Source organism: Tetranychus urticae, chromosome 3 (assembly GCF_039701765.1).
Source record: "Tetranychus urticae isolate SD_2017Ah chromosome 3, NJAU_TeUrti_SD_1.0, whole genome shotgun sequence".
Classification (NCBI taxonomy): domain Eukaryota; kingdom Metazoa; phylum Arthropoda; class Arachnida; order Trombidiformes; family Tetranychidae; genus Tetranychus; species Tetranychus urticae.
Genome location: NC_142960.1, coordinates 7,458,898 through 7,473,376, shown reverse-complemented (window position 1 = coordinate 7,473,376; position 14,479 = coordinate 7,458,898). Strand labels below are relative to the sequence as shown.

Below are 14,479 nucleotides of genomic sequence, written 5' to 3'. Positions count from 1 at the left end.
TGTTACTTAAGTTCTAAATGCCAACAACCGAAAAAATTACCTCTTCATTTTCTACAAAAACCCAGCATAATTTAGAGTCAAGTCATGTTTCAAATTCTTATTTCTCAACTTTTTATAATATCAATCCAGTAGATCAAGCTTCAAGAGGAATCATGAAAAATTTCTGTTTATTGAACTTTTGTTGAGAGAAGAAGAAAAGGTCGTGAAAAAATAGCAAAGATGAAAGTTTTTATTAGACCCAATGGATTCCATTGAGTTGAATCAATATGACATGCGGACTGCGTTTTCATCATTATCTTTACCTCCTCCTCCTCCTCTTCCTCTTCTTCCTTCTGATTAACTTTTTATTTAACTCGACGGATCGATGTGATTAGTGAAAAGAAAAAAGTATAAAAATATTCCATGCCGTGAAATGATAGGCTGACAAGTTTGAAATATAAAATGTAATTGTAAAGTTGAATACAAACACAGGCCTCAGTAAAAGGTTGGTTATCCTTCAATGATCGATAAGATCCAAACCAATTTCTTCCAATGGAGCGAAAGATGGACTTTGATGATGGAAGTTACCAAATCGTGTTCACAAATTTTCCCTTCACTCACCATTATGCTTTTCCTTTTCCTTTCCTTTTCCAATTTTTTCCCTTTTTCTTCCAACATTTTATTACTTGGATTAGCTAACAATTTTATGTTGCCTCACGCTGCCTCACCCTTAATGCAACCTTCGTTAAAGTCTCAACATTTATCTTCTCCTCTTTCTTTTGCTCTTCTTTTTTCCATCTTCCTTTGGAAAGAGGAAAAAAAGTGACTTCATTTATAGACAAAACTAGCTTAGGTTGGCACAATCTTATTTCATGACTCAAGAAACTGAACATTTCAGTCCTTTTTTTCCTTCTTTTCTTACACCATTTCTGTGCTCGTCTTTAGATTTTCTTCTTCATTCTTCCTTTCCTTTTTTTTCTTTCATTATTTTCCCTTTACTTTTATCCATTAAAAACTCCTTCTCCTTTTTTCACCAGAAATTTTATGTCTCTGTCCTCTCCGTATCATCTGAATCACAAGCTGCCAAAGAAGAAACTTGCAACCAAGAATAATAGTTATATAGCAACTCTAAATTTACAATTGGTCACTATTCACAATCCAAGTCGATTTCTTTTCTTTCCTCTTGTAGTCCTAGTCTTTTCGATACAACACTAAAAGCTTTAATCCATTTGCAATAATGAACACAACATCAAAATGTTTATGTAACTGGTTCTTAAACAAACGCAAACAAAACACTACAGATCCTTATAATCGATTTCTTTGACCCTGAGAAATAAAGAATAAATCATTATTATATTGAGAAAAGAACATCGTTAAAATCACCAAAATCTAAATAGCAATAAAAAATAATCGTATCAACTAACCAACATTTACACCGATTGGGTCCACCGATCGTTCAGCTGATTATCCATATTGGTCATCCAACAAAAAAGATCCTGGCTTTATACAATTGCGATCTTTAATGAAATGAAAAAGACAAGTCATAAACACTGTCCATGCTTTGGCAGAGTTTTTCGACATCAAAAAATTGAAATTAAAATCAGATGATGCTAAGGTTTCACCGGTAAAGTTTGCTTGCATCCTATAATTCAAGAGTTGAACTAACAAACTTTAAGTTCATGCCTCAAAATTTCATCAAGAGATATGAAAAATACAAACCTTAATTCATCCCGTAACGATAGTAAATATTGTGATGACCGAATCAGCGGATAAATAAATAGACGTTCACTTAATAATGCTGATACCAAGAATATCTCTGGCTTAGTTTCATTTTCTTTATAAAATTCACAATATTAAATAGGCCAATGATGACAAAAAATTATCCAATCTAACGATGTACAAGCACTGAAAAAAAGAAAGGGTGAACTTGATCAATAAATAATCCATCACAGCTGATTTTTCATCGCTTTTTGTTTCTATTCTGTGTTGTTTACTTTTAGAGAAGAGTATTGATAAAACCTTGCAAACTTTCTTTTGGTCGGTCATCCTTAATGGTCAATATTTATTGTGTGCAAAAGGTGGGACCCAAAAATAAATTGGAGTATTGAACAAAATTATATTGTGACCTGAAACTTTTTAGTTGAAGGATCAACAATAAAAAAAAGCTTTGCTATTTTTACAGCTTTGTTTTGAAATTGCCGCTAAGAGTTGTAAGACCAATAAGAGTTGAATAGTCACATTAAAAATTTTGCGTCTTTAAGTCAACATACAACATTATTTATTTCATAATTAATTAAATCAAATTGTTATAATAACCATTTCCATCAACAGTTAATAAATGAGTTATCCTAGTTTATGATTTACAATTCTTTCAAACCATTTATGACAAATATTATTTTTATTTTTAATCCTTTTGTTTCTTTACCATTTAAACATCAATCATATTCACCATCAAGCTCACTGTTGGATCGGTGTATAACCTGAGCTTACTCTTTTTCAAATTATTTCATTTTTAATTATGTGTTTACAATTATATCAACCATTTGTTTATATTATGGTCAGCTTAAATTAGTTTTTTTATGCCTTCATATCAATTATATTAGCTGTTATTAAAAACTAACAATGTTGTGAATGAAAACTATTGGTTTCTAGATACATCCTATAAGTGTAAGTAAATATCGTTTTGTTAACTTCAATTGAATCAATTTTTGAAACAAAGAAATTGTTTTATTTTTAATTGCATTTTTAGAGTAACATTTTTCTAATTCTCTTCTAATTACCTTGACAGTTACTGTTACATTTGGTGACTTTGTTGGCTCATCGGGAACAAAATTTATTGACGCTGTTAGTGGTTTTTCAAATAGCTAATGGGAAATGCAAAGTAAAAGCTAAAATAAAGAAAGATCATTGAAAATACTAATAAAAAGGTGCTCATCAAAGGCATATATACTTATATACCTGTGTTGGGACGAGTAAATGGTAAGTCAAAGAAAAGAGAACATGTAATCAGAATAAAAAAATTTAAGTTAATTGTCTTCATTGAGAGCCTCAGTTAATTTATGTTTAATGTTTTTACAGTTCTATGATGGTCAATGGTAACTATTTCGTATCCAAATGTAAATAAAAGTTAACTTGAATACAGTAGATGTGGATGGATGGATAATTTGTAAGGTAAGAAACAAAAAGAAGAAGAAGAAGAAAAAATATAAATTAGTATAAAATGAAGAAACAGTAAAAACATTTACAATTGTAAATCAAAGGATGATCATAATGGTGCTATTAATTCATGTAGTTATTGGCTCAAATCTCTTATGTAAATTAGATAATAATCATAATAATAGTTATAATAATCATCCGTTACTAATGTACAATTTACTATCAATTTAATTAACTTTTCACTTTTTTTGCTTCTCGTTACCTTACAGACTTTAATGTAGCGGTTTTTAACAAGAAGGAGAAACAATTGTAATCAGAATGGTGTTAACCTTATGCAGATTAAACCTTAAACAAGCAATACAATTTAATTGATGATTGTAAACAAGAAGCAAGTCAAGAGGCTACAAATCGATAATTGATGACACTATTTCCGATAATCGACTTTACTCATTTCTCAATCACTCACACTCAATGAAACCAATATGAGACGTCCATTTCTTACCTGGTGAATGTTAACCTCTAAATTTACCTGATCATTGAACTCGATCATTAGAATCAGTCTCAAAAACTATTCCATAAATTAGAGGCAAACATTGGACTCAAGACATACATGGTGCTGGCAAAATATTGAAGATGCTTGCCATTTCAGAGAAAACATTTTCCTTATGAAGTGAGCGTTTTTATTACTTTTTAATGATACACCAATTTGCAAGCTATTTTATCATCATCTTCTCATCTCAAGTTTTTCTGCTCATCCATTTTGTCCTTCTTTTATCTTCTCAATTCTACCTTGGTTAATTTAAGCTCAATTTACTCCAGTTCATTTGCAGAGCAGCAAAAATTCAGCTTCACTATTAACCAATTTAAAGATAACACCAAATGCATCTTAAAAGCTGAGCTAATTCAAGAGCATCAGCAGCAACAACAAAAGATGAAATGTTACGGTTAAAGATTGAATTCAATTCTCTGAACCCAAAAATATACTACTAATAATAATCACTAATAGTTAATGTATTTTAAGAGTAAAAACAATTCAAATCAAATCATTGAAATAGTCAGGTTTTTATTTTCAACTTAAATCTTTCAAATTGTGACCTGACAATCAAATATCAACCTATTTTGAGTTTACATTATTTCCATCAGTTTCTGCCTCATCCTAAAACTAATGTATAATTTTACTTTGCGTCTTTGGTATATATTTTTATAGGTTGACTAATCATTTCCATGCGATTTTGATGTCAAGAATTGCGCATTCTCAAGATGGAAAAGACGACCAAATGGATGGATGATGAAGAAGAGGACAAAGTCAGCTCTTAACTGCTATAAACAGCTCAAGGCAAAGCGCATTCATTCAATAATATCATCGAAATGATCTTAATCCTGTCTAATTTGTCTTTCACTTTAACTTCAGTTTCTTTGCTAATCCATTTCAACAACTTTAATTGAATGCGTATAAAAAACTGATTCAACTTACGTCAACCTACGGCAATTAACCTATGTCGTTTATAACATTTTTATCATCTGAATAACTTAACAAAGTCCAGCCTGAAGCTCAGTTATCCCAGTGAATTCAATCATTTTCCCTTTTTTTCTCTTGATTGTCACACAAATTTAAATTTAAAAGGAAGTTATCATCAAATTGGCCAGCCTTGCACACTTGATATTGAATATTTCATTCCTCGGTACAATCTTATCTCACCAACCTTGATTCATTTACAGCACTGAATTTCCTGAGCTGTAATCAATCGGCAGTAAAAAATGGTTCAAAAAACAATGAAAATACAACAATCACAAAATCAACTACAAATTTGGTATAATTTTGGAAAACAAAACCCATTGTCTCCAGACTCAAGGATCAATAAAAGGCTTGGAGAAAGTAATCAAACCCATTAAAAGCCCAATATCAACGGAAATCTCATAATTAAGCCCAACCGATCACAATTAGATTATCTAAAATACACAAAATCAATATAAAGATTCAAGATTTTTCAAGTTGATGATAAATACAAAAAGGCTGTCAAATGAAACCACAGAGCTGGACATTGGTTATTAAAAACACACCATCAGCTAAAATTGTTGATTAAAATGTAACTCATCTTTGATGATAGATTCATTTGAATGCAATGAACAAAAATCGACAGAGAAAAACAATTTAAAGGAAACAATAAAATACATAAAAACAGATACAAAAAAAAGAAGACCAAATGTTAAGTCGGTTCAATGCAATTTTTTGTATAGTTGGACCCAAAAATGAGCTTTTATAATAATTACTTGAATGTTTTATTTTTTATTGCGTGAACCTTTTTTTACTTTTGATTAGCTTCAATTAACGTAACTCTTCATGTGAATCAAAAGGTACAAAAACAAAGTGAAAGAGACACGTACAAATTTATATTGTATTAACCAGTTAATTGTCAATCCTAGTCACAATCAAAGCCACTTGCTTTCAGTGAAAACATTCAATTGAATAATGGCAAACTGAACCAGTTTGAACAAATGAACAAAATTGAAACCTCTTTGGCAAGTAATAATTTTCATTTAATAATTCATATTTAGATGAATTTGTAAAGACAAACAAAAATTACAATGAAGATGATTACATATGAATAATATATATTATTGAATGTTGCTGTTGATTGTAATGATAGTCATGATGATGAAAGCTGAAAAGAGTAATGAACTGAATGAAAAGAGCAAATCAATTTATCAACCAAATCAATGAAAAATGTTGACATTAAAATTATATTACAATGAGAGGCAAAGAAAAAAGAATGAGATTCAATTGAAATTACAATCAGTATTTATAAATAATTTCAGCTCAATATTTACAAATTAAAGGATAATTCAAGTGTTTCAATTTATTCCAATGTTTTAATTGTTTAAATTGGTGATTTACTTTAAGTGAATCAAATTTAAACAAAGTAACCTAAAAATGATGGAAACAAAAAGCACAGAGAAACAGTAAACTTGAAAAGTAAAGATGAAAGTAAAAGGAGTAAACATTATAGTTGTGCTTTTCATCCTCATCCATATCTTCCTCCCTCGTCATCCTTATAGTGTACCAGCCTATAGGGTGTATTTGGGTTGAAACTGTTCAATTCATCTCAACCTATACCTTTGATATTGAATAATCAACCAAATATTGTCAATATTAACCTATAAAAGAGAGTCAAAAGTTTACCCAAAAAAAATCGAGTTAAACATTTAGGTAAACATTTGAGGTGAAATGATTGGTATTAGACTTTATTCAATTTTTATTTCATGATGACGACGATGGTGATGATGAGAATCTGATCGTGTATTGATCTTTTTCTTCTTCATCCGTCTATTTTGAAACCATATTTTAACCTGTCTCTCTGAAAGTCCTAAAGCTCGGGACAATTCAAATCGACGTTGTTTGGTTACATAAGTATTGACAGTAAACTCTTTTTCCAGTTCAACCGTTTGATATTTGGTGTAAGGTTTACGCTTTTTACGCTGTGAATGAGTGTGATGGTGATGATGGTGGTGAGGGTGATGGTGAGAGTGAAGAGATGAGGTTGACGTTGAATGACTGTGGTGAAGGTGTGAATGGTGATGAGGGTGAAGGTGACTCGGTGTCAATCCATTGCTACTACTGCTATTGGTACAGCTTCCACCACCTAACCCACTGGGTCCATTGGTTGTGCTTGAGCCTGACAATAGGCTAGTGTTATTGGCTGATGCTGCGGCTGCTGAAAAGGCAACTGCTGATGGGCTGGACCAGTCAAGGGTAACTCCATTGCTGGGCAGGAAAGGGTGATGAAGTAAAGATGTTGCCTCTGGGTGATGGTGATGATGATGATGGACTGCTGCAGCTAAATCGTCTTTCGGAACAGAGAGAAGAAGAGAAATGAAAGGAAAAGAGAGAAGAAAAAGATTAAAGGAAAACAACAAAAAAGATTAAAATTGATGATAATAAAGATGTTGATGAGGATGAAAATGATGAAGGGTTGGAAATGAGAGATTCCCGAGAAAACAGGGAATGATGAAAATGAGAGGAAAATTGTTAAGGGATTAAAGATGAGCAAAGGGAAAGGTTGAAGGTAATCATGAAAATAATGATCAACGTTAACGCAGGAAGTTGAAGGAAAATAATGAGAGACAAAAATAGAATCGTAAAAGTTAATTCAAAGATTTAAAGTTGGCGCCAAGTTGGAATTTATTCCGAGTTAAAGAGGATGAAATGAGGCCAGAATGGGAAGTAAAAAGAGAGAGAGAGAAAAAAAACGAAATTCTTTTCCATCTTCATCTTGTCTTAGGAAATGCTCATAAACAATGTCAATATAAATCAATCTTAACCATTGGCAAGGTCAAAAAGCGCTTTGAGCGAGGTCGCATCTAACGAGGGTAAACATTATTGTTATTATAAACGATGATTACTTCAATGTTAATGTGAAAACGCATAAACTTGAACGTGCATAAATTGAACCTGATAAATTGATGTTGACACTTTAAACCATTTCACTGATTGTTACCAACGTTGATTAAAGGCCATCAAAATGATTTTGTTTGTGGTTCATTTGAAAATTTATCAAAATCGGATAATCTAATGATGACTTGTTATGACAAAATATAATTTTAATTGTGACCATTTTATGCCTTTCAAGCCATTCATTTATCTAATCAGTTATTACTTGTAGTTAAACATCCTAATTGAATCAATTACACTTGTTGAAACAAGATTAATTGATGAAATAAAATTCAAGTTGAATTGAATTTCAAAATAACAAACAATTTGAATGAAACAAAATGTGCTTTAAATATAAATTTCATCAACTGAACCTTCAATTTAATGATGAAAAAAGAAGCAAAATAAAAGGTAAAAAAATTGATCATTAAATCGTTCATTGAAAGGATGAAGTTGAACACGTTGAACAAGGAAAAAGGGTTGCATTTGAGATTAAAATTCAAGGGAAATGAGGATTCATTATGCTAAACATGTAGACGCATGCATGGTGACTTATGAGCATCAACATGAATTGCAAGACTGAAAAGTGAACAAATTTTGGCTCAAGAAGAAGAAGAAGAAACAAAAAGAAACAAAAAAGAGATAAAATTGCAACTGACAAGTTTCAATATAAATATCACCTTGTCTGAATTTTGATCAATCTCAATTCAGTTTGAGTAAAAAGCAAATAAAAAAAGTTGAAAAAGTTTCTTGCAAAGCAAACAAATGTGTTAACAAGGTTGCCAAGAAGTGAACGGAACGAAGAAGAAAAGTTGAATCAGAATTGCAATGCCAATGTCTGTTGATATCATGTTGTGCCGACAGTTAATATATGAAGCTTTATCACGGAATAACATTTGCTTTTCAATTTTTTCCTCTTTTTTTCAAGAAATTGAAACTTCTTTTTTTGCTTAACTCTGCAAATCGTCAGCATTATAATGAAGGCGATGATTAAATACATTAATGCTAGGGGAATGATGAATCAATGAAGTCGATGAAAGTCAGGAAAGATTTACTTGAAAACAGAATGTTTTAATTATTTGATTCTTCCTTGTTTAACGTTCTGAATATCACATCTTTTATGCGTCAATATTGTTCTAATTATTGCGTGTGCTAACAGGATAATTAATTGCAATTGCAAATTAATTTAAAAACTTTTTTTCTTCATTGGAATTTCAAAATTTTATTCTTTCAATTTGCGTTTCATTTTCGCTCTAAAACGACCACATTCAATGTATTTCATTTCAACACATCTTGATGGTAAAATCTTGGTGGCATCGAGTTTCTCTATTGACGAGTTTCTTGGATAAATAATCGAGTCGTGAGAATTGAATAAAAATTAAAAATCATTGAAATGAAAAAAGATTGCAAATGAATTGACTTTATACGCTTAATATATCAGCTTGTTGCGTGAAAGTCAAACTTGAACAATCTTGACGATTTTGTGTGAAAGGTCATTTGAAAGCGAACTCAAATTTACTATCGAAAGCAAATTTTCAGACTGAATATTTTAGTAGCAATACTTGGTTTGAAGGAAATCTGTTGACTGAAAAAACTAACTCAAAATTTCGTCTCAATAGTTTGGAATAGAAGTTGAAAATCAGTGATTTATCTAATGCCATGAATGAATCACTGTTTAGACGTCTAAACTAGATGCTACAAAAAGTCATTGAAATATTTTGCTCAATGAATGGATCAAGATTATTGGAAATGTTGATCTGCATCAATAAAGTTGATTTGATGCCAATAAACATTTGCTTTTCAGTTTAAAAGATGAGCTTAAGATTGATTCCAGTTGTACTGATTAATCCGATGCAACACATTTGACCAAAATTTGGTGGAGAAAATTTTTTTATCAAAATTGATAATATACTTTGACTTGGGCTTCATTGTTATTATCATCGTCATCATCTTTATCGTCATCTGTAAACTCAAGCAAAAGCTATAAAATTTTGTTTCTTTTAACTGAAAGAAGACAGCAGAAGAAACTAATGAAAGGAAAAGCAATAAAACGAAATATAAATTTTATTTTGCTTTTTTCATTATCTTCTTCTCTCTTCCATAGTCTTCTGTTGGCTTGGCTTAGGGTTCAACTTTTCAAATTTCACAGTCACCTAAACCTTTGGAGTAGTCAACAAAAAAGGAACCCAAAAGTTTTAAGTGACATAATTGTACAAGAAAACAAGAGCGACGCAAGAGACAACAAAAAGAAAGAGGAAAGCAAAACGTTTATCCCAAAGTTGCCAGAAATTTGTTTTTTTATTTTACAACGTTTCGACGGTGAACACACACTGAAAATGAAAGTGAATCGTAAAAATTGTTGCACATTACAAGAGGAAGATGGACTCAAAGCCGATGACCTTCTTTTCATTTTCGGCTCACCATCTTTGTCCTTTTAGTCCATCTTGCTCTTCCTCTCCATCTAACCTATCTTATCCTCACTGACCTTGTTATGGACTGCCGTAACTAAAATTGAACAAATTTCCGATTTTTCTCGTCAATTCATTCGGTATTTATACATGGATTGATCCCAATGAAGGTGCTTATTTTAGCTTCAACTAGGCAACCTTTTTATTTTCAACTAATAGTCACTCTACTTGCTTCAAACAATTAGACTTGCTTCTTTGACCATCCATCTTATGGGTTACTAAGCTAACAGTGAAACACATCAATGACACAACAACTGTGACCAAAAATGACCGCATTTCAACGAATGGGCAAAAAATAAAAGTTGTAAAAGGGCAACTTTTGTTTTTGTTTGTCTCCCTTGTTGTTTAACGATTGATTGCAGTTAAACATTGATGAAATGCTGGACAAAGTGAAAGTTTTGAGCATTGTGAGTTATTTTGAGCAAAAAGTAAAGTTAAGTACAACTAATTCAATTACAGATTACAACCGAGCAAAAAGTAATGCAAACTTTCAATGAATATTTCAACCGGCAACCAATGGAAATTCATGTTGAAATATAAGATTATTGAGAACGATTGTCATTCAGCATTTTAATATTGTCAAGTAAGAATGGTAAAGTTTAGAGTAAATTTGAAAAATTGAGTATTTAGATTTGAATGGTTATGTTAAACAATTATGAGCAAATGATCATCTAATGGTTAGCTGCAACTTTGTCCTTTTCGTTGACAAACATTCATCTCGATTCTTGATAAACTCAACCAATCCATCTTACTCATCTAACTTTTTGTGAAATGCTCTCCGAGCACGGAATACTTACTTCGAATTACGAACTTTCCTTGCAAATTAAAATTAAATTTTTCCCATTTTCTTATCATTAATATATTTCTATTATTCAATATAAGTGAAGGCGTGATCATGATTGATTTTCAAATTTATTTTCACTGCGTGCGATAAATGCACATACACATTTAAAAGACTCAAATTCTTTATGAACGAAACCTGAACATGAACGAATCAAGAAATAAAAACTGAAATCTTATTTTTTGTCACATAAATAATATTCGTTTGAGATAAAATAGCTTCTTTAAGCACATTTAAGAAATTTAACTCAGAGTTGCTAGTTTGAACCTTTGTTGGTTGTAGGCATAAAAATGATTCCATCCGTTCAATCTAAAAGTTTCTCTGATAGACAATCGTTGAAAAGTTGGTTTATTTGATCTTTTTTGAACAATCGGAAACACCAGATTTTTCACACAACTTTTTACTCTTTACTCAAAAGACAAAGTTTTACATAAAATCCTGGTCCAACAATGAACCCTCAACCTGAATAACAAAAAGTTTCCCCCTCATTTTGATGTTATTAAATACGGATTCTGCATTTTACCCTAGCTTCTATTTTCATTGCTTTCTCAAAGATATGAATTCTGAAGTTAGATTTCCTATTTTCCTGGATGTAGTTGAATTAGAGCTTTCAGGCCGGGCAATTTTTTTCTTGAACCCGCTCAGTTCGAACCTTGACGCAAAAACTTGATACATTGACTTTACATGTTGTATGTATGTTTATTTAGATGTGTAGATGAACCAATATTTTTGATTCATTCGACTTATATTTTTATCACAATAGAGGAAAACTTTACATGATCCAGGCTTAATCGGCACTTTTATTCTTGATACAAATTGTATCGCTAGCTATGAAAAAACGGTTCAATTTTTCACATTTATGGTATAATAATTAGAAATTTACATTGTGGATGATTGTAATATTGGAAGTTCAAATATGAAAATAATATTGATTAACTACGTATTGTAATTCAAACTTAGATCAGAGATGACAAGAGGATAAACTTAAATTATGCTTAATATCGACCTGGGTTAAAAGCAAATGAGCAATAAGGCAATAGCAAAGAATTAATTCGATCAAATGCACCCTTGTCACACAAATTATCGAAGAGTCGAAACTTATTTCACCGATTGTACTGACAATCAGACAGTATAATGATAATCATTTTTTTGGTCTTGGATAACTGCGAAAAATCTAGCGAAGTTTCCACTTTGAATTCTGTTTCGAAATAATCATCATGAACTTTGTCAAATGAACGCCCTATTTGTAGCCAAACTAACTCACGACTGTATTAAACCTTTCCACAGCTCAGAATATCCGATTTGCTATTCTATCCTTTCCTCATTTAGTTTTGCTTTTTGTCTTCTTCTATTTTGGCTTTTGTGAATTTACAGATCTTTTTAATATCAGATAGAATTAAAGGAATTGCATTGGTTGAAAACCACTTTTCGACTTTTAACAAAACGTATTTTCGATCAAAACAAGTTATAACATTTTTACGAATTTGTGGCAATCGATTGCTTTTAAAGGTTAAGAAACGTTCCGATTATCCTTTCAGTTGAGAGATGGAAACTCGAAATTGTTAAGTGTTTTCATTGCATTTCACATTGAGAAATCTGTTTGAATTTGAAATTTATACACAGGAGCTTTCAAGAACTAAATCACAAACTTAGAAGGCCATTATGGATCAAATCAATTGCGACAATTTGATTCTTCGTCTGCAGTAGCAATCAAATTTTTCCAGATTTTCTTTCGTTACTTTTCATAAACATGATTCAATTCAATTTTCTGATGTAAACCAACATTTTTCAACTTATTTTGTACGCTAGCCTTGCAAATAATTGAGCAGAGACAATGTACAAGAAGATAAACTGAAATGATATTTAAAATCAGATGGAATTAAAGGGATTGCATTTGCTGAAAGGCAATTTTCGACTTTCAACAAAACATTTATCGATTTTGGTTGAGTTTAGAGAACTAAGTTTCCGATCTAGAAACGTTCGTTTATGGAAAACCTCGGCCTTTATGTAATAGTAACTCTTGGTTGAAGATTTATACAAGTTTTTTCAGGATAGAAGTTGGATAGTTAATGAAATAGTTTCATTCCTATTAACAGTACCAATAGACTAACTTTGATGTTATTATTTGTCATTAATGATGCTATTCACTGTTACAAAATGCGTTCTAAGAGGTAACTGAAAGATGGAAATTGATTTTGATAGAGTTTCACTAATTGATTAATGAACTGATTTGACGTGTGTTGATGAATATTTAAAGTCGAGAGAAGTGAATGAAGTGAAAGGAATCTCAATGATTATGAATATTTACCACTTATTGGTGTCATCCAAGGATAAAAGTTTGGTGGAGCGCTTATAACGGCTTGTGATGATTGACAATAAGCTGCACAAACATCTGAAACTGATCTTGAATAAGCAGCCGCATCAAACCTCATTGGATCTCCTGGGACTGAAACATTCATTGGGACACTAGAACCACTTACTACACTTGAACCACTATTGACTGTCCCAGCACCTGCAATCCCTGAACCTGAACCTGTGACTGATGATGAACTTGCAGATCCTACAGCATTTGAAACATTCACAGAGTTTTGACCTACTGAGACGGGAGATGAATGATCATAAAGTTTACTACATCCACTTGATCCTGTTGTTGGATTACCTGAACTATCAATCCCATAACTATTACTAGGATGATTAGTGTGGTGATGATGATGATGAGGATGATGATTAGTGTTGTTGTTGTTGTTGTGTTGCGATTGAGATTGTTGCTGTGCTTGTGCTGTCTGTGAATGATGAACTTGAGCTTGTGTTTGGGCTTGTTGTTGTTGTTGTTGTTGTTGTTGATCACTTAATGCTGATGATGAAGATAATGATGGAGTTAATGCAGATGCAAGTGAAGATGACACTGAACCTGAACTATTGTGCTGATTCTTATATGCACTTGGTGTTAATGATATTCCAGAAAATTTATAAGTCATTGCATGTTGATCATGTCCTGGTTGATGATGAGGTCCAGTTTGATAGAAACAATGATCAAAATTTGTGTTCATAATTTAATTTCAATGTTTCCTATTCACTTGATTATTAATAACTGATCACTTTTAACTGATCACTTGCAACTGATCACAATTCACTGATCACCAAACACACAAAACAAACTTGAATTAAACTCGGCTTCTTACATCAACTCAACTGTCCATTATAATCTTTATAGGATTTTCATCATCAATTTTATTCCAAAATATACTTCTCACTCTTTCTTCTCACTCATATCAACTCTCCCTTACATAACCATCGTCATCATCATCATCATCTTCTTCATCTTCTTCATCTTCATCTTCGTCATCATTATGATACAATTCACGTTTATTCATAGCACTTCAACTCAGACTCAAACTCAAACTCCAACTATAACTCCAACTGCAACTGGATAAGGAAGACAAGGGCGAGTCCAAATGAACCACTTTTAACCAATCAGAATCATTCTCTTTTTGTATTCCAACAACTAAACTCTCAGTTTTCATTAACCATTCAATCTTCAATTGTTAACATTCATGGAAATTAAAATACATTAAACTCATTTCAACAGAAAAATTAAAACTTCAA

General features: G+C 31.6%; 1 protein-coding gene and 2 long non-coding RNA genes across 4 annotated transcripts; 1 reads left to right on the top strand and 2 right to left on the bottom strand.

The window, feature by feature from the left end:
* Positions 1-147: 147 nt before the first annotated feature.
* On the bottom strand, positions 148-2,066 carry LOC107367015 (uncharacterized). The gene is made up of 3 exons (XR_001569794.3): positions 1,699-2,066; positions 1,404-1,538; positions 148-1,305 (listed from the first exon to the last, which is right to left on the bottom strand). It is a non-coding gene; the product is annotated as an uncharacterized LOC107367015 (long non-coding RNA).
* LOC107367014 (uncharacterized) lies at positions 1,974-5,425 on the top strand. The gene is made up of 5 exons (XR_001569792.3): positions 1,974-2,646; positions 2,768-2,958; positions 3,058-3,150; positions 3,405-3,805; positions 4,343-5,425. It is a non-coding gene; the product is annotated as an uncharacterized LOC107367014 (long non-coding RNA).
* Positions 5,426-5,651: 226 nt separating this feature from the next.
* LOC107367010 (uncharacterized) lies at positions 5,652-14,208 on the bottom strand. Of its 2 annotated transcripts, XM_015934669.3 has the most exons (3): positions 13,533-14,208; positions 13,182-13,469; positions 5,652-6,980 (listed from the first exon to the last, which is right to left on the bottom strand). In XM_015934669.3, the coding sequence occupies exons 1-3, from the start codon at positions 13,921-13,923 to the stop codon at positions 6,379-6,381; spliced, it is 1,281 nt and encodes a 426-aa protein (XP_015790155.1). In that variant the 5' UTR covers positions 13,924-14,208; the 3' UTR covers positions 5,652-6,378. The 2 variants fall into 2 exon arrangements, with proteins under 2 accessions (XP_015790155.1, XP_015790154.1); XM_015934668.3 differs by having other exon boundaries at positions 13,182-14,208.
* Positions 14,209-14,479: the final 271 nt, after the last annotated feature.